General features: G+C 36.9%; 1 protein-coding gene across 1 annotated transcript; it reads right to left on the reverse strand.

Moving 5' to 3' along the window:
- Positions 1 to 1,545: 1,545 nt before the first annotated feature.
- On the reverse strand, positions 1,546 to 21,633 carry TMEM182 (transmembrane protein 182). The gene is made up of 5 exons (XM_041417982.1): positions 21,270 to 21,633; positions 20,761 to 20,860; positions 19,233 to 19,331; positions 10,549 to 10,686; positions 1,546 to 2,642 (listed from the first exon to the last, which is right to left on the reverse strand). Exons 1-5 carry the CDS (start codon positions 21,408 to 21,410, stop codon positions 2,419 to 2,421), a joined length of 702 nt encoding a protein of 233 aa, XP_041273916.1. The 5' UTR covers positions 21,411 to 21,633; the 3' UTR covers positions 1,546 to 2,418.
- Positions 21,634 to 23,394: the final 1,761 nt, after the last annotated feature.

Below are 23,394 nucleotides of genomic sequence, written 5' to 3' on the forward strand. Positions count from 1 at the left end.
ATTTCAGAAAGAACCTGACTTTCAGTTCTGCCACTAAGAGGGAATCCAATTAAAGCAAATTGATAGAGCTACAGACAGCTGCCAACATATGAGTTTGAGTGAAAAATTTATGAGGACTCAAGAAATTTCTGCTGGTTTTGGAAAGGCTTGCAGACATTTCCAAGGGAATCCTCAGAAACACCTTGGATCTTGATGGCCATTACATCCACAGTCTGACCCAAAGGGTTGCCTCCAAGAGAGGATGTCTTGCACACAAAAGTGTAACTAATTTTGCTGCATAATGGAGAGAGTTCTGAAGATGCACATGGGCTGAATTAAGGGCGCCACAGGAGCCTTTGGCTCAATCCTTGCAGAGTTTATTAGTTGCTGCTGCACACATGGTTGGGTTTGCTGGAAGAGGTCCAGCTCTGAGGCACCTCTCAATTCCTCCAGCTTCCAAAAGCTGCAAGAAAGTGGCTCAAGCATATTGCCCCCTTAAGCTCTTGTGGAGAAGGACTCACCCCTGCAGAGAAGCAGACAGGGTTTGGGATGGGGTACCTAGTCAATAACTCTTGATTATTGAGTTTACCTTCACAATTAGCAGTAAGTGTCCTAGACTATAAAGAGGGCAAAAACCAACAGAATGTATTATTTGAGAAACAGTATGTCATTGTGTAATTAAGGGCAGGAATATAATACCATATGCACAACGGGCTGGGTTAATTTCAGCATTTCCTGACTAACCAACGGCATTATGGTGTAACCCTAATGTTCTCCGGATGGCTATCATTTATGTGGGGTTCATACATGTATATATATATGCTTATGAATGCTTGGTAAAAATTCACCCATCATACTCTCTGACACAGTAATTAAAAACACCATGTTATTTGCCAATAAAAATATTTTTGTGAATTGGTAATTATTCTAAACCTCACAGTCCCAGCTTCCCTACCTCCTACTCTTGTTGTCTTCCTGTTCTATAATGTATAACACTAATCTTGATGAGGGAAAAATAAATAAGTAGCAGGAAAGGCTGGAAAGCTTCCAATCACAAAACCTCCCAAAATGGAATAACATCCAATCTGGCTCACCACATCTTCTCTGTGGGCATTCCTTTCCTGCCTTTTAGCAATGCTTTCAGTATTCGTAACAGCTGTGGAATTAAGCATTATGAACAAGAACAAACCGACATGCAGCCTTTACTTTTCCCCATCAGCCCCAAACTATTCTGCATTGAGTTACAAAGTGAAAACCAGCACACTCTCACATGGATTTAATTTCTGTTTGGGCCCAATGCCAGACAAAGTTTCCCCATTGTTAAAACTCAACCCCATCTTTTCCATACCAGGCATACAGTCTAATTTTTACCCCATCTTCCACACAGATGTGCACTCACACACACACACAGAACCAGCCACTCCTACAATGCAGTACCAAATCCATCTCCCTGGCTGTCTTAGCTAGGCTCATTGCTTTCCCTAGCAAGCCTAGTAGGAAAGTTGGATTTGGTCTATAATGCAGATTTTTAACATGTGGGAAAATGAAGGCTGCACAAGACACACATTTTCATGTCCTAAATATTGTCTTGATAATAAACCTTTTTTAATAAAAAATTAATTTTACACAACCATGAAAATATTTTTAGAGGAGCCAGTTGTTCCACTGAAAAATAAAAGGGTTAAAACTTAATTAAAATATTAATGCTATAACTCAAAATACAATTTTGGCATAACTTCAGATAGTGATTCTACTATGGCATTTTGGCTTACAGAATCATGCAACACATGGATTTCAGAATACAAAAGTATACAACTTTCAAATGCATACAGAGAAGAGAAATGGGTAATAGAACAGTTAAACTTTTACATATTCATGGCAATTGTCTTCTCTCTAGTCCTCTTCCTATGGATGCTGCATGAACAACTGCACTCTATTTTTATAAAGTGCAGACATGTTTGCTGCCATTAAAGTTAAGGCAAGGAGTGGAAAACAGGAGAGGAGGTAGATTGAATTACTGTGTTTGAATGTTTGCCTTCTCCTCTACCTTGTGCCATTCTCTACAAACAGAAGAACAGTGTAAATGCTAAAAGATAAATGCATGAAATGTTGATTTCAGACAATTCATGTTCATGTTTTACTTGCAGAAGATTTTTTTCTTCTGTTTGTTAACCTACAAAAATGCTGCTAGTAGTACAATGTGAAGAACCACATGTGTACTTTCTAAAGAATTAAAAACAACTAGTTGGGACTAAACGTCGTTTCTTCCTGTACTGAGTTTTGTGTCCCTTACCCTTAAACAAGTAATAGAAGAACTTCCAGAAGGCTGCCTGCACATTTAAGATTGCTATAATAGTAATAATGTACAAAATTGTGCTCCAGTTTACACTTGTCACAAAGTTTCACAAGTATTGCTGTATTCCCTTCAGCAGCGTCTGACTAGTCTGAGTGTAAATAAATGTCACGCCCCACCAACAAGAACAGCATTCCTGCTAACAAAGCAAAAAATACTCCTATAGGAGCCAACATAAACGACCAGCCGTAACGTACATAAACAGCAAAGTCTGGGCAATCCATTTTTTTCATGTTTGTGTAGTTTTCCAGATCAGCCATGGCCTGGACCCAGATGACATACATCACAACTACCAGCGAAAACAAGACACCTGGAAAAGAAACACCAAGTTTTAAGAACAGTGTGAGACAGATGCTGGGTGCATTTACTGTATTACCTGAAAATCCATCAATGCTTGAGGTCCTGTCTGCCTGGCCCAGTTAGCCACCACTGGATAATTTTTGCCTTTGGCTTTCTCTAACTAGCACTACTTCCATCTTGGTCCTGATTTGCACTCAAAGGCATGCTCCCCTGACAAAGGTGATATCTGGTTCTGGTAGGGAGACTTTGATGACAAAATTCATGCAGGTATTTACTGGTTTGAATTCAGGGGTCAAGGTGGGGGAAGGAGGAGGAACGGAATGGAACAGTCTGGGAAAAAAATGTACTTTTGCTTCCCAAACTCTGGCATTGTTTTTATCAGTCTTATGGATGAGATATAGAAAGGAGTGGGAAATCTTTCTATTATCTCACCTGTCTGTATTTGCTTGTTTATTCTTTTGAAAAGGGTTGTGTCTGGAAAACAAAACTTCAGAGTATTCTACTTAAATATTTTGCATAAAAATTCAAATATATTTAATTCAAAGTCATTCACCTTTAGAAAATAAGCTCTTGGTAGAGGAAAAAAACCCAACAATAATTAATAACTATGAAGCAGGCTATTAGTAATAACCTCAAACTGGATACAACAGTTTCCTGAAATTAATCTGCTACATAATTCACAGCCTTTTCCCAACCACTCCTCTGAAAGGCCTTTGAATCTTTGAATTGTTTATACATGATAGTAATAGGAGCACATGTCCTTACAAACTTTGATAATCTCCTTGTTACTATACACCAGAAGGAGATACAAGAAGAAAGTGCTTTCCAGAGTATCAGTTGCATTCCTAATATTTCATTTCACTTTAGAGGAATGTGGACACTTGAGAAATGCAAGCCTGCAGAACAGATGCTCCAGAAGAAGATTTGCTGGAGGACTGAGGGCACGAGTCTAAATTTTTTGCATGCTTCAGCCTGTACCCATTTGCTCCCTGAGCTCCAGCTGTCACAGCAAAGTTGTAGCAGTAGGACCAAATACTTGAGACACCACCCCATCACGTTTTTATCCCAGAATGTTTAGGTGCCTCATTAAAACACAATTCAGTGCACAGTCCTGGTAACATTCACTGACAAACTTGAGGTTACAGGCTGTAAGTCAAAGGTATTTGTGGTCTCTTCTCCGTTCTGCTAAATACTTGCAATGCAACCTTGAACAAATGTGACATTTTTGGCAAAAACCACAAGTGCACTTGTAAGCACCCATGGCCAGGCATTTGCTTCCATATCCACATGTCCTGGTAACCTTTGATGGTTACCTTTCTCCATCCCCAACCTGAGATGCTGCCTCACAACCTCCTTTGCCACCCTTTCTGCCCATTTACCAAGGAACAGCTGTTGTCCTCATTCCCTCACTTGATGCAGGCAAGTTAGATGCATCAGCTTAACCTGGTGATCTGGTGATCTTCCTGCTACTGCTTTATGGACAAAATATAATATTTTTACATACATTCTGTCATCCTGACAGGTGAGAGCTCATGGCTCAATCCTTATAAACGTTATCTTTTGAAGGCCAACAAAAAAAGGGCTGAGGCGTAATCAAAACATTCCCAAATGATCTGCAATTTCTAGGAGGTTGAAATAATAGTACAAAAACTAAATAAAGAAGGAGACAGACACATTTCATGTCTATGAAATACACTTTCAGGATTACATTTTTTGCTAAGGTTCAAATTCCTAACAAAGTTTGAAAAAACCCAACACTCAACTCTAAGAGGCATAAATTCAATTTTGAAAGTATTTTACCTAAGTAAAACTCAATTTTGATGGAATTTAGTATTGTGCTTGTATTAAACATAAAACCACTGAAACTATCAGAGAGAAGGATCGCCTTAGGGCCAGACAAGAAGAATAAGAAATTAAATTGAAAACTCTTCAAATATAATTCAAATTGAGCAGAAGATTCCTATAACAGAACATCTAATGATAACAGGTAATGTGGCCAATACAGGAAAATTAGAATAAAACAGAGCTAGTAACTTTTGATTTAAAAAGTAGAAAGATTCACAGACACATTCATAAATGGAGTTATTAGATATCTGGATTTTGTTCAAGGTTTCAAAATTTGAACAAAAAAAAATTATAGCACTAAGATTTTGAAAGATACATTAATAATCTGAAAAAATCCACAAGGACATTGGAATTTATCTCTTCAAGTGGCTGTGCCTATGCATTTTCAAACTAGTCCTCTATTTAATCTCTACATTGGTGAAAACTTAGTCCAAAACAATAATAATTACAAAAAGTAGTGATATATATTCCCATACTATAGCAGCAGGTAAGTATAACCAGGCCTTGCACATCTGGAAAGCCCTCTGGCATCCTGGGTGGAAGCAAAGTTATGTAGAGCAGTTAGTCAAAAACATCTGTCATTAAAACAAAATTCCATCAAAGGTGCTTTAATCTAAAAATGGGCACCCCTTGCTTTTCAGGCACTCTGAATCAACACCTAGGTGGTTAAACTAGAATCAACACCATGTAGGTGCAAAATAGCAAGCCAGGGCTGCCAGTGGTAAAACAACTTCAGGGACTCTATTATCCATTGGGTGTGATTTCACAGCAAGCTGTTACACCTGTGAGTGGCAAACTGTCGGGTATGGAAATTTTCAGAAGAAATGTATGTCAAGCAGAGATAAATGTCCTTCCTTAAAAGGGAAGAAAAAGAAAGGAAGAGTATATAAACCCTCTTAGTTAATTAAGGCACTAAAGGAGTATTTAAGGGTTCTCATCACCTGCTAATGGAGACTAATTAATAGGTGTATTACTTAGCATGTTCAATAAATATCTTGAACAATAGAATAAGGCTAAGTATAAAACTGACCATGTCCTGTTGCCACCATCAGTATTTCATTCATTAGCACTCCTTTTGTCTAATTTTCACAGAGTTATGACTTCACAGGAGTTAAGCACTTAGACAGTTTACTGAATGTATATTTATCCTGAGAAATCTGCTCCTGCAGTCTTGCACTGACAATCTATTGTGAATGTTGTGAACTCTCAAAGGCAAGCTCCAAGACAAAATTACTGAGATTGAAAAAAAAATCCACAATTTCTTGAAACAAATATTTTTATGAACAGTGCGTGCTATGATATATTTCTACATTTTTGGCATTTAGACCTTTTTCATAGAGTGCAGGCATCCTTTTGCCTTTGCCTTTTAGTGAATAAAAAATAGAACAGCAGTTGCATGAATCAGTAATGATGAGGGAAATTATTCCTAGAACATGAAATATGTCTGAGAGAGATTAAGACAAATAAATACTTCCCTCCTACTCCTTTTTCTTTCTTTTTGTCCATTTTCCTTTTTTTTTTATAAACACACATGTTTGAAACACAGCTCTGTGCAGTGTGATAAGACACGGACTTCTCTGAGGTCACTCTTTTCTGTCTTTCACATTCATTCTTTTGAATTTCTTTCAAACAAATACTTGTGCATATTGTAGAGGAGAAAGAATACAGAACCTTTAGAAATGTCTTTGAATTCAAGAAGCAGTTTGCTGGCCTTTAGTACTGATTCTTCCCACGTAGAAATGCCTTTCACTTGTCAATGGTGAATGGCTGTTTATGGCATGAATCTTTTACTATGCAGACACGAAGACAACAGGTGCTGGAAAGAATGATGTGAGCTTTTTACTTATGCCTGGAAGTTTAGAACTCTTTATCTCACTTGAGGAAAACTTCTGTGTGTGTGTGTGTGTGTGTATTTTTTTATTAAGTGCATTTTTCTGTTCTTGTCCTTATTTCAGATTCTACCACATACCTTGGCCTATTGTGATCTTTATTTAAAAATAATGTTTGGCATTCTTTGCTGAAGTACATGCAGAGGATCCCATACAAAAGTTATGGGAGTAGGTACATGTCTCTGAAAACAGATTTTTGTCCTCATCTAGGATCTCAGACTAAAGTACCATCCTTTTTGGGTCTTTTGGCAGGAAGCAGCAATCATATTTCTAATCTTGCTTCTTCACCAGGGTGTGATTCTGTAATGCTCTGATATATTGCTTATTGGCATCAGTACAAGAGGACAGTTTTCACCACCACCAGGCAGAAAGAGAGGAACAAGGTAATTATGAACTTTATTGAAGGCTGCTCTAAGAGATCATTTTATGGAAGCTCCCTTCTTTTCCTAAGACCTTTGAAGCAACTATAAGGCTTCTTACAGTTTTCAGTACCATAGCTGCTCTTGGACCATCCTCTGATGTTGCAGACATGGAGATGAGGCTGCAACGGCAGGACTCAAGTCAGTGACTGTGGTATCATTGAACTGATACTCACCTTTCCCCACAGGTCTTGCAGGTGTAGTTTTACCTGTGGACTCAGGTGGTTAATAAGGTTACAAAGTTTTGCTACTCCCAGTTAAGGAAAAATGAGTCAGGAAAAGGATAGCTGGTGTTAATTGTAGTTACAATAGCCAAGGAATGGAAAAAGTTAATATCCTAGGAGGAATATGGAAAGTAAGACCCAGAACTTAGGAGAACACACTTCAATCTGTGCAGAGAACTGGTAGGCAAGATCCCAAGAGAGGCTGCCTTGAAGGGCAAAGGCTGCCTTAAAGAGTAAAGGGGCCTAGAAGAATCTGGTGTTGCTCATAGACAATTTCCTTAAAGTACAAGAATGGTCCCTTTATGTATACAAGAATTCAAGCAGATCTCACAAAAATGAAAACTAACCTCATACAGAGCTGCATTAGCAAGAACACAGTCATTAGGTTTGAAAATACTATTATCACTCTTTATTCAACACTTGTGATATCATATGTGGTAAACTATGTCCAGTTTGGGGTCCCCATGTGAAACAGAGTTACTGATAAACTGAGGTGATGACCACCAAAATGGTTAGGAGAATGGAGAACAAGTAGAGGCTGAATGAGCTGGGGAATTTTAGTCTAGAGAAGAATGCAGTCTTCATTTTTCTAAATGGAGTTATAGAAAAGATGGGGATAGATTTGCAGAGACCTACAGACTTGACAGGATGAGATGTAATAGTCACAAACTGCATCAAGGGCAATATCAGGTAAAAACAAAGAAAAAAGAAAACATTTCTCACAATGAAGTTGGTCAAACTGGGACAAATGCCCAAAGATGCTGTGGAACATCATTTATTGGAGATTTTAAAAACTTGATTGGATAAGGCTCTGAGCTGCCTGATCTAACTTTGAAGACAACCCTGCTCTAAATGGGATGTCAGACTTGACTGCCACAAGAGGTCCTTTTCAACATAAACTTATTTGTGTCATTATTTAGGCTTCTTGATTGGGTCCCTCCAAATGGCAGGTCTGTCAGCTTTATCACAGAGGTGAGGTGTCCATCTGAGTGTTTCTTACTGTTGACAATAGAAATTTAAGCAGTTGGTTCATACAAAGCAGCTTTCAGATGGCTGAACAGCTGGCAAGAATCTCATTCCCAATAATAACTTCAGCTACTTCCTGAACCCTAAGATGTCACAGCAGATCATGCTACAAGCTGCACTCTTCAGTTGAGGGAGAGCTTTTATCTGCTGCTTATCAAAATTATCAAAATTATTTCATCTAACTTATTTTTAAGACAAGTAGGAAAATTACTTTTTCTTCTTCCTAAGAATTTCTTCCTAACTTCCAAAGAACAATCATCTTGTCTAACTTCCTTCTCAGAAGATTACTCTCTACAGTATAACACATACTTGAATTCTGTGGTAAGATATCATCATATATGCTCTTTCAAAACAATGTGTATAATTCCTTTTTTTCTTCAAAACAACCTGTTTCTGTCTTAGAAGAACTCTAACTTCACCAAATCTAAGTCACATTAATCTAAGTCATATTACATCTTTTCATTTTCCCATTAGGTCTTTGTTTAAGTAGATGCACACCCTAGCTGCATCCTGATCACATGTTTGAGAAGTGATAAATATGCACCGCTTCTCGTCACTCTCCCCTTCCATGCCCTGCTTTGATTTGGCAGGCAGTTAAATGAACTCTCTAATCCTGAAGGAGATAGGCACAGGAAGGGATCAGGGCAGCAGCGTGACAGTAGAGCACATCACCCTCTTCTGCATCAGAGTCTATCTTATCTTGCTCTGTCTTGAGCAAGCTGAATGGGTCCTATTTTCTCCTGCCACCACCACTTTTTTGACAAATTATAGCAGGATTTTGCTACAGACCTTTGCTTTTCAACAACAGAAATGGTAATAGTAGAAATAGCATAGCTTTTTTCTAAAGCCCTGATTGAGAACAGTCCTAAAGCTGAAATATGCTACATATAGAGAGAGTAAAAAAATCAGGATTTCCATTGAAGAACATTTGCTCTATAGGGACAAAAGGTGAAAGGGGCAAAGACAGAGACCCAAGGTCACACACTGAGATAATAAGCTCACTTAACTTCACATACCTCAAGAAATAGTCTCTCTAGATTCTCTTAGCAAAGGAAAGAGTGGTGTAGGGTTCCTCCATAGCACATTCATCTGATCCAATTAGGCCCCTCTTTCAGTGTGAAATGAATCCCCAGCTGGGGGAACTTCTTACATACCTACCATTTTTACTGCCATTGAATGTTATTGCCTCTTGCAGGCCTTCTAGGGAAGCCAAGGGAGGCTAGCTGAGGCTTGGGGATCTAACTTTCCCCTACCTAAATGAGGGCACAAGAACTGACCCAGAGTGGAGAACACAAGTGTCGCTTTGCACCTCTGCCAGTCAGTTCCACATCTTTCAAGTGCCCTTTTCCTCTCCAACAGCTTCTGCTACTTTCTAGTGACAGCTGAGGTTTTTCATGCATTACAAATGCAGAAAAAGAGCAAGACTCACATGGGCTCTTGCCCTGCAAATTAGTGACAAAAAGCATTGAAATGTCTTAGAATCTCCGTCAGGCTATGAATATTTTTTGTATGTCTTTTAGAAGTGTGGAGGAGTAATCCTCAAGAGATAAAATGTAAGTATGCAGGATTTTCTTCAACTAAAACATTATAAAATACTTCCCACACTTCACTGAGAGTCCTTTGGAAGGGAATAATGATCACTAGCTGCATATGAAGAGCTTAGAGGTGCAGCAGATAAGCAAGGTCAGGGGGTCAGTATGAGAAGCAAAAAGAGAGCCCAGGCCTTGTGGTCCTGACACGGGTGGCTCTGCCCTGTAACACAATATGTTCTCACAGGGCTGCCTCTACCAGACTTTAAACCAAGGAGAACAGAGATGGAGCACATACTATCATTTACATCCTTTATATCTTACACACCAGTGTGACATCTTCACAGACTTTTCAAGGTTAAGCAAACAGCATGCCAGTGAGCTGTCTGTATCAGTTGAATCCTGGGAGGGTGCATCCTCCACCATATGTGTGGGTTATGAGGAAGGAGGGAATTCTGTTATTTGTTATCTTTCATTCGCAGAGGTTTAGATTTCCTACTTACTCATATATGACAACTACTTTGTTTAGTCCCATCACAACCAAAGCATTTTCCTGTATTGGTCATGTAAATGTGTTTTATCTCCCAACTTCTTCAGAGTCCACTGTAATCATCTTTTGCATCACTGATAAAGGACGAAACCCTCTCCTTAGCTAAAGCCCTTGAGAATCCTATAAGGCAACGTCCTTAAATATACATTCTTTTTCCTGTTAAAAAAGTAGATTGAAATTGCAATGTAATTCCATTATTTGTCCTGGATGTGGGGGTTTTTTAACCTTAACCCAAAAATAGCTTTTATAATAGCTTGATTACTAAATAATTGTGCAAAGAATTGTCTCCAAGACAGGCACTCCACAAGCCAAAGGATAGAAGTATATGCTTTCTCTTTCTTTTAACCATGATTGATATAATTTTGGTTAAGGAAAATGGAAGAAATAACTCTTCCTTTCTACTCTATAATTGACTGAGCAAACAGTGTACCCACCAGCAATGATGAAAAAGCCTCCTCCTGCTTTGTATAAAATGTGACTGGCAAAAGGAGCTGCACAGATGATGAGGAAACTAGCCGCCACAACAGTGAGTACTCCCAGGAGCATCAGAACTGTCCAGAAACCTCGATAAACTAGAGAAAAGGAAGAAAAAAGAAAAAGAATACAATGCTTTTTAGAACTTATTCAAGTTGGTTAACAAAGATTTTCCTTTCCCCATCGCTTATCGCTTGCCTTATTAAAAAATGAAACATTAATTCTATTTTGCATATACATTATATATCATGTGGATCAAAATAGGTTTGATTACCAGTCCTTACCTGATGATCAAGGAAAACAACATGTAAGTTATTGTAGATGAAATCCATCTGCTGAATATTTAGCAATATCTTGTAAGATAGCAACCTGACCAAACTGACACTCTTTAGAAAATGGTACAACAAAGCTATAGAAGTGATTCCTTGGGATAAATGATTGGACTGACAGGATACAATTATTTTACCAAAATTGTGTGGAAGAAGCAGAGAACAGCAACATCTTGACACTCCTAGTGCCCAGACTGTATCACCAATAACAATCTAAGTTCTTTACAATTTATGGCTGGATAATGCTCCTTATATATAGCCATATTCAGCAGAAAGAAACTTCAGCTAGGAACAGGGAGAAACTAAAAAAATGTAAACTGTATTTCTGAAAAACAGCTAAGTGTCTTAAATCAGCCTATTTCTGCTCTAAAGCTCTTTGTATTTTATTAAATTTAAAATGTGATGTTTCAGAAGCCCGTTAGGCAGTGCCAAGCAGTGCTGAATTAATGGATGCAGCTGGTGATAAATGAGCTGAGAGTTTTGTGACATACTCTGGCCAAAAGAGTCTTTCTAACAATTAGTTTTTAGCTGGTTAATTGCACATCCATTTAACAAAGTCATCATTTTACAAATGCTACAAGAGTGACATAAATTTCTCCCATGAATTTAAAAATTGGTACATTAACACAACCCATTAGTAAAATTATGAGTTGTAAAGATCTCCATCGTCAGATCTGAAAATCTTGAAGCACTGACAATTCAGTCAGTGAAAAACATTTCCACCCAACTGAGGGAAAGCATATAAGCCAGCTGGCAAGTCAGGAAAAGTGTATCACAAAAGAAACTGCCACTTATCATCTGACAGCACCTACTTACTGTTATGGAAAAACACAACCAAGCAACTATTATACTGGTTCATATCCTGAAAGATTCAAATTCATACAGCTTGTTAGAGACAGCTATTCAGTAATAATTCAGGTTTACTCTCATCTGAAATCTGAAGGCGCACTAGGCATTAGCAGCTCACGTTTCCCACTAATGTATTCCAAAAGTATACGGTTTTTAACTTGACCAGCTTAACACAAGTTAAAGAATACATCATCAGCCTTGTAAATGTATTAGCTAGATCACGCTCGCCACATTACATTAGCCACACTTTTTAAATAACACCCTTTTTAATCCAGGCAAACATTCAGAGACATAATTTTCCGCTACACTGATGAGCAGATTTGGGCATAAAAAAGGATGAATGTCTCTGAAAATACCTGGCAGAAGGGTTAAAATTGTGGTTTGGTTCATATCCAAGTCTTCACTTCACATAAACAAAAAATTATTGGAGTAGTAGGTAAGAAATAACGCTATGGCTCAGCAAAGCTGTTAAATGTGTTGCTTTAAGTACTATACCTCTTATGGGACTTAGGCACCTGTTTAAAGTAAAACACATAGTTAAATTATTCACTTAATGCAAATGGACAGTAAATGGAGACCTAGAAAGGTAAATCTCTCAAGTCCTTCAGTCTTGGGTTTCTGAAGCAATTTCATATTATTTTACTCATGGGCCTACTTTGATAAGCTTCATTGCAGTCTCCAAGTCCATGGGACATTACTTCCTCGTTTAAAGCCTAATACCACTAAATCAATCTATAACCACCCAACTCTTTTACATGGGTGGCCCAAGGTACTTCAAAGTCATACTACATTATAGGACACATTGGCCAAAATGAAGCTTGAAAAAGCTTTCTTGTATATTATTATGGTCAGTCACTTAAGTCATGGAGCAGTGTTTCTATTTTCTCAATGAAGGAGGACACAAGATTCTCCAGCATTACAAAAACAATATCCATTTTCATTATCTACTCTTCATACAGGAAGCTTTGAAGTCTGTTTTTAGTGAGATTTGAGGTGAGAAAAGCTTGATTTGATGCTCAAATATTCTTAGAAACACAGAGCACAAAAAAAGTACAAATGCAACTGATGAAAATTTGTTCAACCTCTGTAACTATACAAGACCACAAGACTACACTATTTTATACATTATGTGGGAAATACTGATTTCACCTAGCTATCCCCTGAAAGAAGCTTCTATTCTATTTCTCCAAAACAGTTATTTACTCTAAAGAATCATGGATAAAGTCTGATTATCCTAATACTTGTTCATTAAGCCAATTCAGTCATTAAACATCAATTAAAAAATAGGGTGTAGTTGACAGGTACAAAGTCTGCTCACAAATCTGTGACTTTTCAAGCAAAATATTACCCCCTTTAATCTGCAAGGCAGAAAGTCATTTGGTTCATTTGTGGCACAGGTCTGAGGAAACACCCTATGAACACTTAGACTTTTACTTTTGTAAGGGAATTAAAAAGCCATAATTTTCCTGCAAAAATGGCTTCACTTATTTTATAATCTGATCATTTTTGCTTAGATCACATTCCCCATCATCTTTGCCTAGATGGGCAAGATCAATTTCTAAAGGGCTAGTCATTCAAAATAACAACTCAGGCCTACTGCTGTCATTTAGCTTAGCTGTCATCTATAGATGAACACAAAAAAAGCTGGTTGAAATTAAATCTTCCTAAGAATAAAATTATTCTTCAAGTCAAAGTCTTTGCTGCTCTGAGGTTGAGACACAATGGTAGATAAAATGCAACAGAGGATGCTGCTTTGAATTACTCTTCTTTACATCTCATGAAAAAGGCTGACACTTGATCCAAACAGTCTGTTTCAAGAAATAATGGTTTGGTGAGCCCATACAAAGTGTATCTATACACAGTGTTCACAGAAGTTTGCATAATTTAAGTCCCAACCAGGTATTTCATAGGATAGCCCATGTTCTGGTCCAGATGACAAGGAGTACCTTGTCTCTTCCAGATACTTCATACATATGTTAGAGTTACCCACCTCAAATACATGCATTATTCCAAGCAGTTCCTACAACAGAAGAAATAAAGTGCAAGCACTATTGCACAGTGCAAAGTAAACATATCTGCAGTGTTTAGAATCTTGGATACCATTGCTCTGTGTTGCAAGAGTGCTAAACAGAAGGTTTCGTAACTCATCTTGGTAAGCCACCCCTTTGTTGAATACAACATTTGCCTAGGAAGTGACAGGCAGGCCTAAAAATAAAAAAGACTTAGTGGAAAACAGGAGTACACACAACTCCACTGTTGGGCCTGTATTTTCCTCAAACATCATATTCCTCAAAAATTGCATGACCTCTAGTTTTCCCTTGCTACTTGCTTTTCTCTCTAAAGATCCTAATTTAGGTCCCTCCAGAGACTTTTGCATTATTCGAAAAATAGAAGTATCTGGGTTTGTGCAGTCCCAAATTTTGGAGAAATGGGTGAAAATTACCAAAAGCCTTCTTTTCTAGTATAGTAGATCCCAGCATTGATTACAACCTGAAGTTACAGATTCATATTTTAAGGTGCTACTGAGACATGATATAGAAGAGAAGCAATCATACATTTGAAAAGTTACAGAGCTGTGTCATCTATAACACACACTTGTGTAGCAGTCATGGACACCTCTGGAGCTCCACAACAGTTAGTCAGGAACAGCCCAGCTAATGTCACAAAGTACCCTTCTACTACTGGAGATGTTAACATCAGCATTGTGAAAGCATATCAAGCATTTCACTGCCCTTGCTGACTCAAAGTGTTTTCAAAACACAGCCATCAGTCCATACAAGTACTGTGGTCTACCATAAAAACCCCAGCTACTTAATCTTAAATTTAATATCAATATGAATTATTAAGCACTATAAGGATGTGTTAGTACACATCCACACTTGAAGAATGTGTTAGTACAATGCCACATAAAAATTTCCAGGAGTAGGCAAAATTACTTGGAAAAGTTTCCTTGAACTATCATGGACAAGCTGACACCCAAAAGGGAACATTTCCTGTGATCTGACAGTGGATTGTATTTTAGAATGTGTAGTTTTTTACCTCTTGATTTAATGAAAGAGATGTTGAAATGCTTTTGACAAGAGTTTTGCCACACACAGAGCCAATGCAGTGAAAGGCAAAGTGCCTGAACTACTCTCAACCAGGAGTATCTTCTCTGCAGATAAACTGCTGTAAATTAAATCACCTATCTCAGCAGCAGCACAGGAGATGCACATGGCAAAACCTTGCAAGATTTTCTCAGCTTCATTCAGCACCCTTTACTATCCCTTAGTAATAATTTTCTTCAAAAATAACTTTAACAGTAAAACAAATACAGTATTCACAAGATGGATACACTGCTTTTTAAAATGCTTCTTACTTTATAGCTGCTTGGGATGCTAGAGAGATCACACTTATAAATTTACTGTATTACAATCTCTCATGGGCAATTATATGACTATTACATAAGAGCATTTTTTCCCCCTAGAAATAGACTACTGCTAACATTTCATTTGTACAACTTTTATTTTCAGATTTCATGGCTGATATTTTCCAGATTACTTTAGGTTAATTTCAACCCATTAACAAACCAGCCAAGAAATGTGATCTCCCCATTTTAGATTTAACAGTTGCTGAATCAGATTTTTGCTTCAATTCCATAAACATTGTGTATTATCCATTAGACATTACTTCAAATCCTGGCAATGTGCCCAGTACTGGGCAAAATAAGATACTAATAGTCAGGAAAAAAGTACTGGCAGCTACAAATCAGAGTATTAAACTTATGTGCCAGTGCTGCCCCATTAAAATGCTTCCACTTCAGCTTCAAATGGTGTTGGGGTGATATACAACAGTTAGGGCACTATTGTTTATTTCCAAATTAAGTTGAAAAAAATCCCCTCAAAAATAAAAATAATGAATTAGTGACTAAGTGTTTGATTTTTCACTTCTTTTTCTTACCAATAATCTCACTATGGCAAATGGAACTATTTCCATGAGTAAGAACTTGCACATTTTTCAAAAACAGCCCTAGTATTGTCCTGTAGTAAAAGAACTTAAGAAAAGTGTGATAGCCCTTGAACATCAGTGTTAAGTAACCTAAAGACATGATACTATGCATGAATCTAGCTAGCAGTGAATTAACATTAAAAATACTATACTATTATGTTTTCAGAATAGCCTGATGGGGCAACTAATCTGTTTATAATTATGCAATAATATGTCTATTTTAAAATATATAGGTTGCTGTGGTATTTCTATTGCATGGGCTAATTTAATGTTTTTATTCCTAGGCTGTAGTTTACTGCACTTGTATATGTGAATCATCATAAAAATTAATCTGCTAGCAACACAGTGAGGTGCTAAGTCGACTTAAGAGCTGCACACTATAAAAGTTGTCACTCTAAACCTCTGGACCATCATAGAAAGTCACTAGAGTCAGGCTTCACCTGAGTTCATTTAGAACCTGTTTCAGGTTAAGATAAATGACATGGCCTACAAATTTCTTAAAGTACATTAACCATAAATGATGGATCACACAGTTTTTGATGATACCTTACACTACAGCTAGGGGAAGTCCTCCCCACTCTGTTAAGATTATTTAACAAAACCAATGAATGCACAGAAACATTATAACCATGATTAAAAGATATAGCAAACTGCAATTTCAAAGCAGTGCTATCTAACCCTGTGAACCTCGTCATGCATCTAACAGTAATGATTAAAAAATATCTGATACATTAAAGCATGTATTCAAACCTCAAATATAAGCACCCCATAAGCTTTTCTTCTTTACATTTCCATCTAAGGCTGTAGTCCTCTTGACACCAAGAGCTCATAGTCTAGGTTTCTACACCAGAATGAACCCAGCCTTTGGTCTAAAGCTTTGGAAGGCAGACTGAAACACTAAAGTTCCCTGTCCTCAGTGCTTTAAGATTTTTGGGAACTATAACACAAACACAAACCAAACATACAAAAATACGTAAACAAACTGAGAGGATAGGTGAGCCTGTTTTGAATTCTGGCAAAGAAAAGCTCTGAGCCACATTTCTACTAAAGCCAAAGGAGTTACATCAACAGAGAACTTGGTCCAGATACTGCCCTCAAAAAGCATCAGAGATTTCATGTTCCTCAGGCAATTTATCTTTGTCTGAGCTCTTCTAGCTAGATGGTGACACAGCACTCCAACAAACCACACTTGTGTCTCCACACAAAGGACTGCACAAGGGGCTAAAGTTGAATTCAAATTCCTCTGATAAGATCCAAAGGTTTCTTAAGTCAAAGAGTCTGTAAACAAGTCACATGCTTGCTCGGCAACTGAACAGAAAGTTAAGGATTTTTAGAAAATGTGTTGTATACGTGTTTAGTTTTTCTAATGAAGTTTAAAGCTCTTTATTCAGCTGTTTCTTTTTCTATGAAAGAGCAAATGAAGATGACAGAAAATTTCTTGTTATCTTGTTATATTTTGTTAAAAAAGAACTTGATTGACTCACTAAAAATACAATTGTAAACCTGGGGAGAAGATTTGGGCTTTTTATCATCCCCAAAAGAGAATATGTTAAGAAAGCTATGAGCCATGAAAATGGTAATATTTTATCAAGAAACAGTAGCAGAACAAAAAAAAAAAAAAAAAAAAAAAAAAAAAGGGGACAATAACCTCAATTTTTTGGTAGTGCCCTTTTATTCTATGCTTTGCTGATGCAAAGTATTAGATGCAGGCAACTGGATATACAAATCATAAATGTAATCTTGTTCTTCCTGAAACCAAACTGGAGCCTTTTGCCATTGGCTTTATAGAGAACCACTTCCTGCACTGGGAATCAGGAAGAAGAGGATAACCTAGCATGTCTTAATTTAGCAACTGCAGTTGAAGAAAGGTTTTTAAAACCTGTTTGCCAAATATCATGGGCAGGATTGTCAAATTAGACTAAAGGAGAAACAAGTTTTGAACCAACAGAAGAGATGATGACATAACCTTCTTCATAAAAAGTTGTGAAAGACTCTTGAACAATCATAACTGTTCTAATAAATAACTCAGCTTGGATGCTGAAAATGAAATGTAGGCATAAAAACCCCCAAACCATCTTCAGTTTTAATGAGCTCAAAAGCAATCCAACTGTATCTATTTATATAGCAGGAATGGCTCTGAATATACTCTACCTGGGCCAGCATCTATAGTACAGTTCTGCCTACTTTTAATCTCCTAATATGAAATATAGATAGGAAAATTATATTTGAGCAGTGGTTCTTTTGGCAAATATTAACTAAAATTAATTAAACTTTTGATGATATTTCTTCTCCTTTTCTTTTCCTTTGTTTGTCCACTTCTGTGTGATCATACAATATAATTTGAGGAACCTTTGTGAATGTATGAGTGAATAGTGGAATACAAACTCTGTCTAGGCTATTAGGAGCTGATGACTCTGTCACTTTCAAATGGAAAGATAAACTGTTCTAGATGTGCTGTGAAGTTACAGATTAGATCTCTGAATGGTGAGGTCTGAATTCTTCCTGGACAAACAGTTCATAATTTCTAAAGATTAACAGAATCATTATAATTCTAGGTTTTTTTCTTTTTCATGTCTGCAGCATAAAAATTGGATTCTAAAGACACTTCAAGGTTAGCAAAAGGATAATTACAGCTTCAGGACAGGAAGGGATCACTTAAGTCCCTTAGTCAGCAAGCTCAGAGACATGTAGCATGTACACATCACAGGTTGTTTAAAAAGTCATGGGAAATAGATATCAGAAGTTATTTACTTCAAATATGTTTGTGTAAAGCTCTTAATATGAATAAATGTTCCTGACATTTTTTAAGTTAGTCCTAAGTGTTGTAAAGACAGAGCTTTATAGGCACTATTCAAACATACAGTTTTCTATTAATGCTTATCTTTCACATGTATATAAATATATACTTACATGTATCTCTGTTGCAGTACAAGAGTTTCTCAGTGAAGTATATCTGAGTCAGTTAAATAAACTCAGATAGCATCAAGCTCTGCTCCTCCTTCCACATAAAGTAAAAATGCAGTAGATTTCCATATGTGTTTATTTATTTAACAAAAACAAAACTCCCCCCAAAAAACCCCAAAACCAAAACAAAATAAAAAATTCCAACCAAAACCAGTTTTATTGAAATACATGACAAAAAGTACTTGTTTAATGCGCTCAGCCCAAGGAAGATAATTACTATGTTGGAGAAAAAAAGCACTAAAAAGGAAACGTCTCCAGTTTTTTTGTTGGGTGTTTTTTTTTTTTTTTTTCAGAAATTACCTCCATGCTGCCATCATGCTTAAAACCAAGCATTCTTTATGTGCTTTGTTAAACAGTGGCTTAAATACTCATGTTTTAAAATTATGAGACGTATGAAATACCAAAATTCTGTTAATTAAACTGTGTGGAGCAACAAGGCTGTTTTATTTTGAAGCATCTAAATTGTTTTCTTGAAACTATGGGCATTGTATTCATTTGCACCAAACAATACTTACTGATTGCAGAGTCATAGGAGGTGGAGTTGTGTTCATCTCGGAGAAGAGGAAATGGGGACAGGTAAGCATGTGTACAATTCTTAGAAGGTGACTGGTTGGCTAAAAATGAAAGAAAACTAAAGATTAATATTTTACTGCCTTAACAACACTGTATGTCTGTTCTTCAAATGGTCAAAGTGAGCTTCATGGGTCAAGATCTCAGGTCCTTTCCTAGGCAACAGCTTACAGTGAATTTGGTTTGGTAAGAGATACAAGCCTTGTTATCCAAACAAGAATATTCCTTAAAGAGCCATATAGATTTGTACTCTGGGACAGTAAACGAGTCCTGCTGAAAGCACACTGCAATTGATATGTGATGCATATGTATGCCTTTGCATGCATATGTACCTTTCTCATTTTTAGGTTAATTATATTCTTCTCATTATTACATGTGCAGGGGAAAAAAAAAAAACAAAAAAACAAAACCAATGAAACAAACAAAATCCAGGCAATTACTTTTTCTTTTGTGAAAGAACAATGAAAATATCAAGCATCTTCAGAGAGTTTACAATGGCCACAAGCAAGAGTCTCGTCTATGGAATGAATATCCTCCAGAAAAGGATAATTTCACCCTTTTTAGTAAATACTTCTAAAAATATCAACTTCTTCCTGACAAAAGACAAAAGCTGACTATAACTTAAACCCCATCAAAGTTTCAGATTCCTGACCACATAATTTTCCAGACAAATAACAAGGGGAAATTAACTACAGTGAATATTACATGTTCCACCCAAGACAAAGCAATATATTTAGCAAAATATGGGCTATTGAAGTCAGATTTGTATGATGGCACCTGCTTTTCACAAGGATTATGGAAATTTTGCAATAAGGTGAGGGAGCCCCCTACCTCAGAGGGAGCACCAAAGACTGGAGAAGAAATTTTGCTTGACTTCTAAATGGGAGATTTTGGTTGTAAAACACTATCTGATCTTGTCATTCTATTTATCTTAGAATCCTGGATGTAGTGAAAGAAAGCAACAGGTTATCTGTGAATGTAATAAAGAAACTCTTTTGGAGATGGTGTGTCCTACACCATTTTCACTGTGGAGTTGCCCATTCCCTTCTTAACCCACTTGTAGTCAGTTAAGAACAGGTGGAGAAACTCCCCAAGCAAACATTCATGGACCAGGCTAACCACTAAGCTCTTTTTTCCCTACTTAACAGAAATAAACCAACTGTTTAACAGTAAGTGGTAAAAGATTTTGTAGGTAAGAATGGACTCAGGTTAACAGGGCATCCATAACAATCACAGTGTAATCTGATAGCTAAACTTGTATCATTTTGTCCTAGGGTTTCCTATAGATTACAAAAGTGTGTGTCAAGAATTTATTTTAGGGTAGCTGAAGAACCTGATCCCCAAAGAAGCCATATGAAATCTAATGATTCATAAGACAGAAGAAAAAAACAAAAAACACACAAAACCCCAGCAAATATGAGAACAATTATGAGATCTTTACTGTAGATAAAGTAAAAGGAAAAAATTACTTACTATACCAAAACTTCCACATGCTGCCATTATTATCTCCTACATTTCCACTAAACCAGCACCTCCAGAAGAAACCTTCATGATGGAAAGTGGCCTTGTCTCCCTACAGAGGAAGGAACAAAAGAAAAAGAAAGCCATTATCATACAATTTTTGAATGGCTGAAAGTATTCAATTCAATTAGGTGTTGATGTAAAAAACACCACCATCATAATGACACACAACCTGTCTGAATTTAGGTCAGCTAGAACATTTATAAACAGTCATTCTTCTTTTGAAAGAATATCATATTGCAAAAGCAGTATCACAAAATAAAGATTCATTTTAGAGTGATTATAAGAGGTTTTGAGGCAGGCTTGTAAGCCTCCAGAAGGTCAAAATGAGTATATTCAAAAGTATATACAGAAGTAAATTCTTAGAAAATAAAAATAGTATATACAAAAATTTATAAAATAAACGCATCCAAGAATTCTACATATGTAATTCTCATTATAAATAAAAAGTTCATACTAACCCCAGCACCTTCAGGTGCTTCTGAACAAGTTCCTATTTCTGTAGCAAGAAGCCAATAATCTGTTCCAAATGCCACCAAAAAAAGCAAAACCCCCAAAGCTGCAAAGAAGCCTCCAAAAAATATCCCCACACTCAGTTTCATTATTGAAGTTATTAGGAAAAAAAAAACAAACAAACCAAAAAACACCTTAATTACTTAAAAGATTAGCAGTAAAATAGATTTAGAACAAATTATTGGGAAAGAAACTAAAAAATTGTACGGAGAAAACAGCTCATATCTGAAGAAGTTTCTCTTCACTTGACTTTCTGCCTGTGTCCTTCTTCCCAATGCCCTGTGAGTCGATTTGTGTCTCCAAATTTGTGTTCCATGTGGCTGACTCAAGTCTGACAGATGAAAAGGGCCTTCTATTTTAGGACACTGATGGCAGAGCTTTGCTCTGTTTCGCTCTCTGGGCGAGGCCAGTCAGAAATAGCTGACCTTCCCCTAACTAATCAGGGATTGCCTTGAAATATTATTGCAGCTGGTGCATCAACACCAGTGGATATGGAGTTGCAATGGCTCTGTCCATCTACGTGAGAAGTGTTACAGAGCACGCAGGAGAAGCAAGGACTTCCAAAGTTCAGGCCTGCTGGTGAATGTTTCCTTAGCTGCTAGCAGGAAAGGAAACACCAACAAAGAAGTTACTGTAAGTCATGCTATGAAAAGAAGACTGAGGATTTTTTATAGAATTTTAAAATATGGTAGCCAAAATGAAGAGATGCCTCTGAAAAATCCTATATAATAAAAATACAGTTATCTTTAAAAATTTACATCCTTCATTTAAAGCAATAACTTTAGCAACACTAAACACAAAAACACCTAAATGCTTTATTTATTCATTTAACATTTAAACATTTAACATTAAATATTTAATTTACAAGTACTCACTGTAAAAGAAAAAGGCTTTTTCAACAACTTCATTTCATGCCAAGCAGACCTTCCCAATCATCTCTCATGGATTACAGAAAGGTGTAGAGTTTATAACATGCACCAGATCCTACAGTCCTTAGCCAATAAAATTTTGTTGGAATTGTTTATCACCAGAACAGAATTTTCCATTGATATGGCATACTGGGAAGTGCTGGGTTCGAGGGAAGAATTAAGCCAGTTTACTCCAGAAAATATTTGTCACAACATTTTATGGCAATAGACTTAGGACTCCAGAGCGACTCCTACTTTCAATATGCCAGTATTGGTTTGGACAGTGCATTAGCATGCTTGAGGACAGCAAGGAAAATGCTGTTTCTACCACCTCCCTTCATTTCTACACAGATGAACCAGTGTTGTGTCCTCAGTGGTTTTACACCACTACACAGTCTGCCCAACATCATATTCACATTTGTTATTTATCATATTTTATTCAAACCTGATACTATACTAATTTCATACACAAGCACATCTAATATTCTGTGGCCTTTTTGCACCTCACAGTTTCAATGCATGCAGAGCAGCAAATGAATATTCAGACTCTTTTTGTCATATTTGCTTTTCCTGACAGTCACTGATGCAGTTCATTTTGATACAGCAGAAGAGAGGTGTTTGGAAACCTAATTTTGGAAAGTGATGTTTTATTGTTCATTATTAAAGAAAACAAAAAAAAATCAAGAAAAGGAAGAACACATACAATGTGCTATAAAATAAAATAGACTACTTGCAATTTGGAATAATACTTCAACTTTTGGTCAGCCCTGAAGTGGTCAGGCAGGTGGATTAGATAATTTGTGTAGGTCCCCTCCAGCAAACATTCTGTTCTGTTCAATTCTATTCTAATGTGTCTGGAAAAAAAAAAAAAAAAAAAAAAAAAAAAAAAAAAAAGAAAAAAAAAAGTAGGATTCAGTTCAGCACTAACATGCCAAAATTTAGACAATTTCATATAAGCTAAATGTCTTTCCATGATAATCAATAGTGATCGCACTCAGTGGAGCCAGACAGAGAGCAGTTCGTCACAACCTAGATCAGACTCACAGGGCTCTGCTCAGTCACTTGGGCAGACACCTAGCTCTAGCCAGTTCCAGAATATCCCACTGGCTCTCAATTGCCATGCCAGAAGGGCGTATTTCCCTCTCTGTTTTGAAATACCTGCTAG

The sequence above is a fragment of the Onychostruthus taczanowskii genome, unplaced genomic scaffold (assembly GCF_017590055.1).
Source record: "Onychostruthus taczanowskii isolate IOZ18803 unplaced genomic scaffold, ASM1759005v1 scaffold58, whole genome shotgun sequence".
NCBI lineage: Eukaryota > Metazoa > Chordata > Aves > Passeriformes > Passeridae > Onychostruthus > Onychostruthus taczanowskii.